This window comes from Oratosquilla oratoria, chromosome 10 (genome assembly GCF_046742065.1).
Source record: "Oratosquilla oratoria isolate Oo_2021 chromosome 10, ASM4674206v1, whole genome shotgun sequence".
Classification (NCBI taxonomy): Eukaryota; Metazoa; Arthropoda; class Malacostraca; order Stomatopoda; family Squillidae; genus Oratosquilla; species Oratosquilla oratoria.
The window spans coordinates 72,989,039-73,004,205 of NC_134786.1; the positions used below are offsets into that span (position 1 = coordinate 72,989,039).

At 40.5% G+C, this 15,167-nt stretch overlaps 1 protein-coding gene across 1 annotated transcript; it reads left to right on the top strand.

Annotated features, from left to right (window-relative positions):
* Positions 1 to 80: 80 nt before the first annotated feature.
* dUTPase (Deoxyuridine triphosphatase) lies at positions 81 to 10,770 on the top strand. The gene is made up of 4 exons (XM_076192037.1): positions 81 to 494; positions 9,064 to 9,200; positions 9,317 to 9,462; positions 9,572 to 10,770. The coding sequence occupies exons 1-4, from the start codon at positions 391 to 393 to the stop codon at positions 9,626 to 9,628; spliced, it is 444 nt and encodes a 147-aa protein (XP_076048152.1). The 5' UTR covers positions 81 to 390; the 3' UTR covers positions 9,629 to 10,770.
* The last annotated feature ends 4,397 nt before the right edge of the window (positions 10,771 to 15,167 follow it).

The following is a 15,167-nucleotide window of genomic DNA, read 5'->3' on the forward strand; positions in this document are numbered from 1 at the left end:
AGATTCTAGGGAAAAATCGGGGGATTTAGGGAGGTACAGGACTACAACCGACCTAAATTTCGCGCGCTTATGATGTGTTGAACAGAGGGCCACAAGATTGAAAGTCAAAGTCCGGCACAAAAAACATTGGCAATAGTATTTTAATGGAAAATTATATGATTGGCAGTTGTTTTCTATTTTCATTAGTCATAATATTTTGCTTGTTCTGAATTAAGGCTGACAAAAATTGATATATTTAGGGGAATACATCTAGGGGAAAATTGGGGGAATTAGGGTACTCTAAGGATTCCGTTGGTGTCTACCAATTTTGCGCGCGTATTCTCAAATCTATGAACAGAGGGACATAGGATTGAAAGTGGTAGCCCGCCATAAGAAACATTAAGCTTCATCATGCCAGGAGAAACTCGCTGTGTTCTTCGCTTTGTCAAACTTTCAGAAAATGCCTACACTCCGTGTAGGGGATCCAAGTTTGCAGCAGGTTATGACTTGTGTAGGTGAGTAGACCTAAATATTACAAGGGCTTCTTCCCCCTTATGAGAGAATTCAGTCAAGGTGAGTGGAATAATACATTAAATGCTATCTACTGAACAGTGGAGGATGCTATGTTTTTGGATTATTCATAACGTATGTAGCCTGGGCTATAGCCAGATTCAGATGTGTTGACAAGAATGCAGACGTAATACTTTCTAAATACAGCTATTCGTGTCAAGGATGTCGGGTTAATTAGACTGGTTAGCTTTCCTTATGTATTAGTCAGACAGGCTTCACATGAAATACTAAAAAGATAGTACGGATCTGAAGACATGCCAGATAGAATTAGAAGAGATGGACCACCTCCACCTACCTAAGGCTCGATTAGAGCCAGTATTACGTATGGATATGAACTTGTTTCTGAAATGTAGCCTAAAATTCAAATTACTACTCTGATTCACTCTGAGCCTTGTCTTTACTCCATTTCAAACTTCATCTTACTTAGATTGTGACCATGGCATGTGGCATTTATTCTAATTTATTTAAATCATTGACATTGTGTGGCACACTATCTATGGCTATGCAGTTCATGACCTTAATATTCATGTGATGACATTGAAACTTTTTGTAGTTTGCATCCCAGACATGGAATATTGGCAATATTACTGATCTTAAGTTGATAGTATAAGGCAGTGGCTATTTTTATGACGAGTTGTAAGAATAGTCCTCGGGCTATTCTTACATGTTGATAGCACCCTATATCGTGAACTTTTGAACTAAATTTTTACGACAATAACCTAACCTGAAAATAGCCACTGCGATAGTATAATGCAGGTGCACCAAACAAGTAAATTCCTAGGCCTTGAGATTTTCTCTTACTAAACCAAGCTGAACATGTACACTGTGACTCTACCTGATCTATGTCTATACATTATTACATGGATTAACTTAGAAGAAGTTGGTGGTGTAATTGGAAGCCTGCAGGCCTCACATTTGCTTAGTTGTGGGTTCAAGTTGCCCAGTAGCGACTACCAGCCTCAATAGTGCAAGAGCAATGGGCAGAGGTGATGGCTTTGGCTGCAGCTGTTTGCCTTCTAGCATAGGCTCCTCATGCCTCACCTAATCCTAGCACTAGGGGTTGTATAAATGTTCAGCATTCTCAGATTTTACTTGCATCTTCTTTACTTCTGGTGTTTAGACCATCCAGTTGAGCTGGTGTGTCTCCTCAAGACGGTCAAGTGGGTAAAATTTGTTTATGGAGATCCACTATATGCACTACCATTCATTTGCTCCATTTTTATGTCATACTAACTGGTGTATTGGTCATATTGACCCTGCTATCCTTTCTGTATTGCCATGCAGGCTGCACTCTGATTTGATTGGGAGTAAAGTTGGATTATGATATTTCCATACTATAGTTTATAGGGGGGTCGCCAATTAAGTGAAGTGGCTTTGCTGTTGATGTACTGTCACAGCGAACTGTGACAATAAAAAAAAAAAAAGAGAGAATTTTTTTTTGTATGTATATCAACAATTCTTCAGATGTTAGAGACTGCCACACACTTTCTGGAGTAAGCAATCATTTTTCCGCTACTCTGTCACAGCCAATCACACAAACCGAAGGATGAGGAGTTGTACTGTGCTGCCGGTTAGTCGTCTGGTAGAACATGGGACCTGTGGGTATGTGGGTCCTAGTCCGCTTTCCATTCTTGGTTGAAAGGAAACTCGACCGTCATTGGTTCGTTTATTCTTCTAACCTCATCCAAAAGCTTCCCAAACCGGGGAAGGAAGGGAATTGAGAATGTGCGTCCCATCCGGTCTTCCAGACCGGTTCACTGGTTTCCAAGACCAGTTCCGACACTAGTTCTGGTTTCCCAGACTGGTTCCCTGTAAGATTACAATTTCCTCAGAAAAAAGTACCACATCAATAGGAAAATGGAGTAGGGTATCTGAAAGATTCGTGAGGCAGAAGAAATCCTTACAAGACAAAAGCAAGGTAATATGAGGTTAATATGCCTCTTCCTGTAATATAACAAAGGATAGGCCTCTTCAGAAATCTTTAAATTACCCTACTTAAAGTGTATAAATGATTTTAGGTTATTCTATACTAGGTTAGGTGAATCTAACCCCCTAAACGGAAGCCATTTCATGACCCCTTTATACAATAAAAGAAAGATTTACTTTTCCTACAACAGAGTCTATGAAAGTTAGTTATGAAACATAGTTATGAGAACGTAAAGGGTTATCCAAACATGTAGCAACAACACAAGGCGTGGTTATTGCCAGCATCCGTGTAACTTGCATTCCCCTTTTACGTCTCATTTCCTTTCTCTATATCGGACGTGGGATCTTTTTAATTAAATTTGTATAACTGGTTCTGACAACTCTTACCTTTTAAAAGGGATAATTTGATGAAGATATTTATAGTCTGGGTTGGCTGTCTTGGAGTGCCTACGTAGCATCTCTCTCTCTCTGACCACACGAGTCTCATCAAAACATCGAAAACGTTTTTGATCCCTTCTTTCCGATAGAGAGTAGGAATATAAGTTTGACATAGTAACATTTTTACATGTGTTTGTTGACGAATACAGTCCTTTTTATGGATTTCATTATAATTAATTTTAATTATTACAATAGTAATTGAAATATATTAGAGCTGGATGATGAATCAATTTCTAAGTACAGTACATCCAAAGTTTTAGAGGGATAGCTTTTCACTGACAGTACTGTCTTGCTAAATAGCTTCTGATGCAAGGCAGTGGGCAGGATACACGGATGACCTGTCATAAGGAGCTGAGATGAGAGGGTAGAAAGGGTGGTGGAGGGGAGTGGAATGTGTGGAAGTAGGTATGTGCATTTGACTTTGCTATTTCCCTTATAAGGGGAGAAAAAGTTTGAGGTATATAGATAAATATTTTATTTATGGTAAATTTTCTACAAAGGTCAAACCCATGGCTGAAAAACAAAAAAGACATAACATTTGATTTAAGCCAAATGTCAGCATGTGTGTAGATGTGCAGTGATAGGGAAGCTTTATGTATGCTTTATTTGCATGTACCAGTATTCATTGATTTCATTGTATCACTATTTCTTGTTAGCTACAGCAAATATAACTTAGGTTCCTTTAGATTTAAGGTTAATGTACAATTACAATACATTATTTTGTACTTTGCTCCAGTATACTGTTTCATTATTTTATTTACATTCACAGAACCATACAATTTTCCCCCAAAAAACTAAGACATCTTTTAGTGAATATATGATGAAGCACTTCTTTTTCTCCCATAGAATGACCTTGTATAATAAGGGAGCATCTTGTGCAGGGGTGTATCTCCCTGTATTTACAGTAGATTGATATATCTTTCAGAAATAAAACCAAACTGCTTAGTATTAAATAAATTTTACTTTTTCACTTTTTTTTGTGTGTGTGTGTGTGTGTGTAATTTAAATGTAAAATTTGTGTTTGTGAGTATAAGTGTTGAAGTAAGGTTTAGAGGTAGGAATTTATTGGGGTTTAAGCTGCGAGTTGTCAAGTTGTGTGGCCCCAGAGTAGAAAGGAAGTAGTCAAGTCAGAGGCACTGCCATACCCACACAATTCACTCCCATCCACCACTCTTGTTTCTCTCTCATCTTATCTTCTTGTGGATGAAAGGTTATACCTATCTCTTGCCCACTGCTGGGGTCAAGCAGGACAAAGCACATCCAGAACAAGGCTGCTTCACTTGCATGGCAACCTCCTCTCTCCACAGAGGACAGGAGGGGTGAGTGGAGAGTGGTTGTGTAGATATTTTGACACAGCCCCTGTTCTTTTACAGAGATAATTCTAGAGTGGAACCCATCAAACCCTGGAAATTTGCTTCTCATCAGATCATTTATTTGTTTATTTATCTATTTATTATAATTTTTTCTGCAATCTAGGAAATTTTAGACAACTTTGCTATCGGTTTTTGTTTAGTATTTAGCAGTTTCTCAGGTGGCTTATTAGTGAAAATGTTAGACGAAAGAAAAACAACTAAAAACAAACAAACTTTGAACAATAAAAAGAATTGCTCGAACAACTAAAAGACAATAAATCCATTGCCCCTAGTCTCTTCCAGAAGACCCATGGCCTTCAGGAATCCAGCAATAGCCTGTGGGTGGTGTCAGAAACCATTTGGAGAAGAGATATTGTGTTGTTGTCTGGGGATTGTTAGAGTAGGGCATTGTAGTATGAGGTGTTCTGTGTTTCCATGTGGTGGTGGTTGCATCTTGGGCAGACTGAATATGGCCAGGCCTATTCTGTGTACTGTGTGCTGAGTGCAGGCATGCTAGTGTGGTTCTTGTCTGATGTGGTGCTTATATCCAGGGGTGGTTGTTGTCGGAGAAATAAGTTTGGTGGTCCTTGAAGGGCTTTTTAGATTATGTGGGTATAATTGTGTTTCTGTGTGGATGTTTTGGATACAAGGGGAAGGGAAGGGAGAGGGCAAGGGATAACTGTGAATGGATGAGATGACAGCCCAAAGGGATATATATATATATATATATATATATATATATATATATATATATATATATAATTTTTTTTTTTTTTTTTTTTTCCTAGTAATTTCTGTAGTGGATGAGGAGGTAGAGATGTTGCCATGTAATGACGAAGTTTGGAGCAACTTTCAGCTGTTGGGCACTGCTATTGGGTTGCTGTCTTCCTGGATTGACTAATATATATACATATATATATATATATATATATATATATATATATATATATATATATATATATATATATTTTATCTTCCTAGTAATTTCTGTAGTGGATGAGGAGGTAGAGATGTTGCCATGTACTGAAGAAGTTTGGGGCAACTTTCAGCTGTTGTTGGGCACTGCTATTGGGTTGCTGTCTTCCTGGATTGACTAACCTGAACAGTGGGTAGGGGAGAGGGGAGTTACAATAGGAGGACATCAAATGGGTATATGGATGGTTGTGGGATAGATGAAGGGTGCTTTTTTTCACCCTCTTACAATGGGGAAGGGCCTTTTGGTGTGTGTATATATATATGTATGTATGTATGTATGTATTAATAAAAATAAGTTAATTTGGCATTGAATCAATATACATGAAGTGCAGATAATGAAAAGAACACAGTTCAAAATAACAATTACAATAGCCAAATCTGTCCTTGCCATGATTTGTGCAAAAGAGGTGGTAATGATTTTATGAGAGTAGCACAGGATGAATAGTAGAAAATTAAAGTGATCAACTTTCTTTGTGCACTGACTGTGTCTTAGGAAGAAACATTGCAGGATTCTTGTTTCTGCATTTTACAGTGCTGTTATGTCATACATACATATACCAAGGCTTTTTCCCCCTTACAAGGGAGGTAGCCAAAAAGAAAAAGGCATAAAATCATTCCCACCCACTCCATCCCTGAATACACTCCACTCCCCTCCACCCTCCCTCTTATCTTAGCACATCCTGGATGACGAATCATCCCTGCACCTTGTCCACTGCCCTGGGTCAGAAGCAGTGTCGCAAGATGCAGCACATCCACAGCAAGACCGCTTCATTAAATCGGCGACCCCCCCTCTCCATCCCCCCATGCATAACAGGAGAAGATAGGGAGAAATCCCTTTGGGCTGTGTCAAATTTTGCTCACACATACTATCTCCCCACCCATTCCACCTCATGCATCACATCATCATCCATCTATAACCATTCTCCATTCACCTGTCTTCTGTCCTCTCCCATCCTTCCTCAACAGACATTCCCCTCTTCCCCAAAGCCCCCTTCACCCCATCCATCCTCCTCATCCTAGGACGTCCCCTCATGTCCACTCCCTCCACATCTGCCTTCCATACCTCTTTTACTAGTCTTTCTTCACTCAGTCCTTCCATGTGTCCAAACCATCCCAATACTCTTTCATCAACCCTATCTCCCAACTCCCTTTCCACCCCTGTTCTCCTCCTCACCTCCTCATTTCTCACTCTATCCAGCCTAGTAACCCCCATCATACTTCTCAGACACCTCATCTCAAACACATTCAAACTCCTCTCTTCCTCTCTATGTTCCATGTTTCTACCCCATATAGTGCTGTTGGCACAATCATTCCTTCATACAGTCTTTTCTTAGCATCCATTCCCAAATGTCTATTCCTCATTACACTCTTTAATCCACCAAGGCATTTACTCTCTTCTCTCAATCTACATTCTACCTCCACCTCCACTCCACCTTTTCCTGTCACATTTGCACCCAAGTATCTAAAACTATCCACTTCCTCCAATCGCTCTCCCTTAACCACTTCACTACGGGAATTAAATCTTGCAGGCAGCAGCCAATGCCAGCCGTACGACGTGTCGTAATAATACTCGCATCATAATATATAGTCACGGCTTATATCGATCGTTCTCTCTTTCACCCGTGAATTTTGAAAACCACAGAGAATGGGATTAAGAGCAGATTAGGGAGAAGGTAAAAACACAGGGGCGACTACAATAAATATAATCAAGACGCCGATATGGCAGCGTCGCGAATCCACTTGCTCCTCATGACGCCTACGTGTGCGACACCGTATGGAAGGGGTTAATGCTCACTTCCAGTCTGCTGCCACTTTCACCCCTTGTACATCTCATCACCTTATTTTTACCCACATTCATCTTCAGCTTTCTTCTATCACACACTCCCAAACTGTTACCAACTTCCCCTGATCCTGCCACAAGCACAGTGTCGTCCTCAAACAACAGCTGGCTCACCTCCCACTTTTCTCCATTTTCTTTAACCATCTCCAATCCCTGACCCACTACCCTTGCATTTACCTCTCGCACCACCCCATCCATGTACAAGTTGAACAGCCAGGGTGACATAACACATCCCTGACAAAGTCCCACCTTTACCTCGAACCACTCTCTCCATTTCTAATCCTGACACATGCTCTACTACTCTCATAAAAACTTTTGACAGCTCCTAGAAGCTTTCCTCCTATCCCGTATATCCGCAGAACCTCCCACAGTGCCCTCCTGTCTACCCTGTCGTAAGCCTTTTCCAGATCCATAAAAGCCCAATAAACATCCTTCCCCTTTCCTATAGCTTTCTCACATATGTCTTACCACAAAAACCTGATCTACACAACCTCTACCCATCCTAAATCCACACTGTTCCTCACCAATTACTCCCTCTGTTCCTCTCCTAATCCTCTCAATCTACTCTGAAACTACTACATTCACATTTGTCCCTTTTTCCCTTGTAAAGTGGAACTATACAGGCACTCCTCCAGTCCTCCGGCACTCCACCCTCTCTCCAGCAAACATTAAATAACCTCACCAGCCAGTCCACCATCACTGTACCTCCTTTTTTTAGACATTCTGCCTGGCATCCATCCAGACCAGGCACCTTAACAACTGCCTTCACTTCATCCTTCCTTATTTCTCCTCCATTTTCCTCACTCATCAGTCATTTTCTTAGCATTTCCCACTGCAGCTATCTTTCCCTCCCTATCCTCCTTCACATTTAGCAACTCCCTAAATTATTCTACCCATCTTCCCCTTACTGCCTTCTCTTCCATTATCATCTCTCCACTGCACCTTTTACCTTTTCTTCTCTACTTGATTTGCCTCCTCTTCCTCTCTTAATTTCTTTCCAAAACATCTTTTTATTACTTTCAAAATTTTCTGTCATACTCTTTGCCTCATTTACCTTGTGCTTTATTTCTTTTCTTTTCTTTGTACCTCTCATATGACTCCCTCATCCTATTTTATAACCAATCTGTGAAAGCTCGCTTCTTCTCTTCTACAACCTTCTTTGTTTCCTCATCCCACCATTCACTAACCTTCCTTCTATTTCCTCCTGTCCATCTTGTTCCACACACCATCTTTGCACACTTTGTGACTCCCTCCTTGAACCATCCCCATTCCTCCTCCACTCCTAGCTCTACTCTATCCTTCACTCCCTCCCATTCCTCCCTCAGCTTCTTGTACTCCTCCTTTTCCTTTTCATTTAATGAGTTCACTCTAAGCACCTCCCTACCTTTTGTCCTTTTCCTCTTTCTCCATCTATCCTCCACTCTCAACTTACCTTCCACCAAAAAATGATCTGATATTCCCCCATTCTCTCCCCTTAGCACATGTACATCCTTAACTCTTCCTATTATACTCCTATCTACCTCTACATAGTTCATTAATGCTCTATCTACCACCCTTCCATCCACCATCCATGTGTACTTATGCTTGACTTTCTTCCGAAACACTGTATTTGCTGTCATCAACTCTCCACTACGATTCTTTCCTGGAACTCCACATTTCCCTACCACTTTGTCAATTGGTTCATTTCCTACCCTAGCCTTAAGGTCTCCCAGTACTATTACATTGACATTTCTCCCTAATCCCTCTATGCACTCATTTAGATCTATCCAAAAACCCTCCCTTTCTGCTACACTCTTCTCACTACCAGGCCCATATGCACTTACAAAAACCCACATCTACTTTCCCAGTTTCACCTTCATCCACATTATCCTTGAGGAAACCTCCTTCCATTCCACTACCCGTTTACCTATCTCCTCACTTACTTCACTCATACATAGGAGCAAATATCATGTTTTGGGACTAAGTAGTTTTTCTATTTTCCAGTGCTTATGATGTAAAAATTCCGGCACAGGGAAAAGCTCTGGTCAAGACAGATGTTCAGATCCAATTACCTTCAGGTTGCTATGGTCGTGTGGCCCCCCGATCTGGCCTGTCATGGAAACACCACATTGATGTAGGAGGTTGGTTCTTGCTTTTTTAAATCTTATTGGATTACCTACTATACAATTGAAAGTAGATAGACAACATTACCATTGTAAGATTGTGAGTATATTAAAATAATTTACCTGTTTTACAGCGGGTGTTATTGACGAAGACTACCGGGGTAATGTAGGAGTTGTTCTCTTCAACCATGCCCAGGAGCCCTATGAAGTCGTTAAAGGTGATCGTATTGCTCAGTTAATCTGTGAAAGAATATTTTACCCTGAACTTGAGGAATGTGAGGTAAGACAATGATACATATGTAATTAAATGTTTGTGTATTTGTTATATAGCTTTCTGTAAAATGACAATGCTCAATATCATGTGCATTTAAAAACCTTTTTTGTTTCAGACCCTTGATGATACAGAAAGGGGAAAAGATGGCTTTGGATCTACAGGAAAGAACTAAGAAATAAATTTCCAGTATAAAAAACAAATTGAATACTAGTTACATGTAAAGTTTGGATATGTCAGGTTGTTTACATGTGCTCAGATGCATACATACAGATTGCTGAGCCTTTGGGAGGTTGTAGTGTCTCAGGGGATGTGATCTCTTGTTCTAAAGTTAACCTCTTGAATATGATGCCCACATATGCATCATGAGCTGCGAGAAGGATAAACGAGGATGCTGGTGTTCGCTTGCTGATTGTGTTTATTTTGTAGTAGCCGAGTGATCCTTGTATTCTGTGAACAGCAGTAACTTTATATTTTGTAATGCCCATATTGTGATGCATCATCATACATCAGTCAACCTGATATTTGACTCATATTGAAGAGGTTCTTAAATTTGAGGGGAGAATCATTTGATAAGTGGATGTATGCTTTTTGACAGACCATTCTGTGTACAAGGAGGATTACAGCCTTTGTATATTTTCACGATTGACAAAACTGTAGAATGTATAGACAAATGTGACAACCTGATTTGTGTGGGGGTATTTTAGAGATAGACCAGCAGTATTGCTTGGAAAGTGTTGAGGTGTGATCTTTACACCCATTTCTTATGGTTGGGAATCATGCTGTGGAGGCATAGTGAAAGTTCTTATGACTTGTAGGTTATTAGTTTATTTCTGTTGTCCAAAGTCTGTACTAGTTATGGATTTAAGTTTTTCTTGTTGATTTTTGCTGTCAGGTCTTGTGATATATGGACTGAAAGCCATACAAGTGTCAAATAGGAGGAGGCCCAGAATTTTGGGGATTTTTTCCCAGTGGAATTAGACATGAATAGTCTCCAAACTTTAGAATCAACTAAGCACCAATGTCCTCTCTTGCAAATGACCTGACATTAATAGCCTTAAATACAAAATAGGGAAGGGCACTGAATAGTACTTGAACAAATTGGAACTTTGGAGTAACAGAAGATAGGATGAAAATGTGTTCATTGTTATTTATAACCCATTTGCATATTGAATCAAGACAGATCTGAAGATGCATTTATATATATTTTTAGATGGTGGATATGTAGTCATTTTAGCTGTTGTCCCTTTAATTGCACATGTCTTACATGGTTATCAGATGTCATTAATAAAAGCAGAAAAAAATTGTGACCCCAATTTCCTTGTGTTTTCATTAATGGGTAATCATACCAATTTGTTTCTGCACTTTGTAGCAGTACCTATAAAACTTACATATACCAAAGGCTTTTTCCCTCTTATAAGGGAGATAGCAAAAAAAAGGCTAAAATCCACTCCCACCCATTCCATCCCTACCACACTCCACTCCCCTCCACCCTCTTATCTCGACACCCACAGTATACCAAAAATCCCTTTTCAGGGTGGTCTATCTGAGGCAAACACCCAGCCTTTACCTATTCCACACCCAACCAGCATCAATTACAGTAAAATTCCTTTTATCAGACTTCCGACTTTTTTCTTCAATGTCCCAAGTCGGGTAAGAGTTAAATTTGTCCAAACATCCGACCATTGAGTGGATGTTTAGTTGTTGCTGTCGCCACTACCGACTCCTGCCACTCAGGTTGGCTATTGTTTTTGCGGGCATTTTACGGTTTGCTTACATTTGGCCATTGGTGGTTGTTTCTCCTCAGCTCTGTTGTTTATTATGCTTTATTGTACAGTAAATAAGTGAAAATGTCCCAAACCAGTGATTGATTTTTTAATCTATTGGTGTACATTCATACATCTGATCTAGGTTAGGTCCCACCAAGGTCGGATAAAAGGAATTTTACTGTGCTTGTTCCTTCTATTTTGGCTCTTTGTGGATGAAGGTTGTAACCAACAAGCAGCATCACTAAACAAAAATGTGTTCACACTCCCAACAAACCCAAATAACATGGAAAAAACACACAAAACCTCCAATTGAATCCTTTCCCAATAAAGTTTACTTAGTGAAGTTCCGAGGTCGATCCTCACAGCCGTAGTGGACTACCGCTGCTGCCAGTCCTGTTGTCCCTCCTTGCAAGGGTCAGTTGGTCTGGTAGTGAGTTTGGAGAGAACCTACTGATGGTGGTGTAGCCTGGCACTGGAGGCTCATGTGGCACCTTCCGCAGGAACCTGTCCAGTGCATGTTTGAAGCTATCCACCAAGCATTTAGTTTTCTCTCTCGCCTCTTTTGGGAGGGGGTTGAAGATTTTTGGACCCTCATGGGGCTGGTTGCCAGTAGGGTCTTGATCCTTTCCGGGGCTCTTGATGGGAGAATTTGTCTCTCACACTTACGCCCATGAATTACACTGGTATGGCTTGATTGTTGAAGGGGTGGGGTCTGGAACAAGACCCTCAAGGATTTTCCATGTGTAAATGGCCCTGTATCTTTCTCTCCTTTGTTGAGAGTATAGACCTAGTGCTCCCAGGCGATCCCAATAGTTGAGATCTTGCATCCCTTTGATGTGCCTGGTGTAGTTCCTTTGGACAGCTTCAAGCATCTGGATGTCTCTGCGTTTGTGTGGCGACCAGGGTTGGCTACAATAGTCCACGATTGGTTGAATAAGCGACTTCCAAAGGGTAAGCATCACTTGAACCTCTCTTGAGGAGAAAGTCTTTAGGACCCAGCTGGCCATCCCTTGTGCTCTTTTCACTGACTGCTTGATGTGGTGGTGGAAAGTGGCATCATCATTCAAGTGAATGCCCAGGCTTTTTACATGGGCTTTGGGTGTGATTTTCATACCTCTTTCTGTGTGCAGTTCAGTGTTGTCTTTAATGCCTTGGGTTGTTCCATATCTCAAGACCTCGAACTTCTCTGTTGAATTGCATGTTGCTGTTGTTGGCCCATGCATAAACCGAGTTGAGATCGTCTTGTAGATGTTGCATGTCCCCACTTTCCTGCACTGCACGGCTGATATGGGTATCATTGGCAAAAGATAGGAGGGTTCAGTCCACCCTTCTATTTATGTCATTCATATGGACTAGTAATAGGTCAGAAAACAACCTACATACTAGAGAACATTCATAAGCTACAAAAAACAATTTTGTAAGAGTAAATAGATGTATAGAAAAATTTATTATGTAAACCAATGCCTGTCCCTAGACAAAGCAGTGCATGAAATTAGTGATCCTCCAGAGGGCAACCCAGAGATATTCTCAGGCTATGTGGAAAAAGTACCACCCCAGCTATGCATGAAACAACCACCCTAAAGATGAAAATTAACTCCAGTAGTTGTATGAAAACCTCAAAATTGATCAATAAAAGACAGGAAGTGGATGCAGATTGTAGACTGATAGAAACTAGTAAATGTCTTGGGGGGGGTTAACCACTTCGGTGCGGTGCCTATGTAGGCGTCATGAGGTGTGAGTGGGCACGTGATACTGGCGTGTTGATTATTATACATGTATATATTTTTAGTAGTTCCAGTTTACAAGGAAAAGAGGACAAGTGTGATTAGTATTTTCAGAGGGATCAGCTTGTTAAGTGTTGTTGGGAGGCCTTGACAGTATTAGGAAAGGAACAGGAGTAATTGGTGAGGAACAGTGGGTTTAGGACATGTAGGGGTTGTGTAGATCAGATTTTTGTGGTAAGATGTATGTGAGAAAGCTATAGGAAAAGGTAAGGATGATTTTTGGGCTTTTATGGATCTGGAAAAAGCTTATAACAGGGTAGACAGAAAGGCACTGTGAGAGGTATTGCAGATATATGGGATAGGAGGAAAGCTGTTAAAAACAGTCATGAGGTTTTATGAGAATAGTAGAGCTTGTGTTAGGATTAGAAATTGAGAGTGAGTGGTTTGAGGTAAAGGTGGGACTTTGTCAGGGATGTGTGAATTAAGGGAGACAGGAGGAAGTGGATAGTTTTAGATACTTGGGTATGAATGTGGCAAGAAAGGGAGGAGTGGGCTTGAAGGTAGAATGTAGATTGAGAGAAGTGAGTAAATGCCTTTGGGGATTAAAAAGTAATGAGAAATAGACATTTAGGAATAGATGCTAAGAGGACATTGTATGGAAAAGTGATTGTACTGACAGCACTATATGAAACAGAAACATTGAATATAAGAGGAAGAGTTTAAATGTGTTTGAGATGAAATGCCTGAGAAGTATGGTAGGGGTTACTAGGCTGGATGGAGTGAGAAATGAGGTGAAGAGAAGAGTGGGGGTGGAAAGGGAGTTGGGAGGTAGTGTTGATGAAGATTTGGGATGGTTTGGGCATGTGGAAAGAATGTGAAGAAAGATAAGTTAAAAGAGGGGTGGAAGGCAGAAGTGAAAGAAGTGAACATGAGGGGGTGACCAATGATGAAATGGATGGGGTAAAAAGGGAATGTCTGTTGAGGAAGGGAGAAGATAGTGGTGAATGGAGAATGGTTGTGTATGGATGATGCTGTGATCCATGGAAGGGAGTGGGTTGGGGGGGTTGAGGTGGTATGTGTGAATATTTTGACACAGCCCAAAAGGATTTCTCCCCATTTCTTTCTGTATAAGGGGATGGAGAGGGGGGATCGCCAACTAAATGAAGCAGCCTTGCTGTGGATGTTCTGTGTCTTGCTGCATTGCTTCTGACTTAGGACACTGGGCAAAATGCAGGGATGACCTGTCATCCAGGAGGAGCCAAAATAAGAGGGAGGGGAGTATGTGGGGATGGAATGGGTGGGAGTGGATTTTATGCCTTTGGTTTTGGCTACCACATGTAAGGGTGAGAAAAGCCATTGGTATATGTATACATTGTGTGTGTATATATACTATATATATAAGAGAGGCAGAGGGAAAACACAAATAGAATTAATTTATTTTTTTGACTAGTTTTGCATTATGGTGCTTCTTCAGAAAGAATGTTTACAGAAAAAGTGGCAGTATATACAGAAAATATATAGGTAGTGAAGAAGAATAGGTCAATAGGTTTGAGTTCAAGGAGGCTCGAACTCCTGTGTGTTAGTTGAATTGACACTCCGTGGGGTGCTTCTGATGATCTGATGTCCCGTTTTCTTCCATTCTCTTGCAGCATGCCATGCTGTTGTCTCTGATAATTTGATGTCACCTACTCTATTGTTCATACATTTATTGGTGGCTATATACAGAGCTTCTACAATTTTTCTTTGTTTCTTGCTAAGATTATTGTGTAGAATGCTTCCTTTATCCCATTTAGGTAGATGTCCATCTTCATCTATGTGGTTCCAGAGTGCACTGGTGTTGTGGTGGTATTGGACATTGGCTCTGTCTTCTTTTAATCTTGTGAATAACCCCCTGTAAGTTTCTCCAATATAAGCACTGTCATACCCTGAACATGGAATTTTATAAACTAAACTTTTGGTATTGCTATTGCCTAGCTTTGGTTTAATAAGGTCACCAATTGTCATACCTGCATCACATGAGATGCAGATATCCATATGTCAAAATTCTTTACTGAATGTGCAGGCCAAGTCAGAGGTGGGGACTACTATGTACATTGTGTTGTTCATGCTGTCATGGTCTAGCTTGTTGTATTTGACTTACTGTATCAAACCTGGCCACGATCTGATCAGTTCTATCAATCCAATTACCAGTGTGCTTCATGCCTTTTGTTAGGAGATTTTC

Bases quoted from the DNA above. Each gene is read 5' to 3' on its own strand.
- dUTPase (XM_076192037.1), top strand. From the start codon at position 391: ATGCCAGGAGAAACTCGCTGTGTTCTTCGCTTTGTCAAACTTTCAGAA. The intron at 495-9,063 runs GTGAGTAGACCT...TCTATTTTCCAG, and splicing joins GCAGGTTATGACTTGTGTAG to TGCTTATGATGTAAAAATTC. The intron at 9,463-9,571 runs GTAAGACAATGA...TTTTTGTTTCAG, and splicing joins CTGAACTTGAGGAATGTGAG to ACCCTTGATGATACAGAAAG.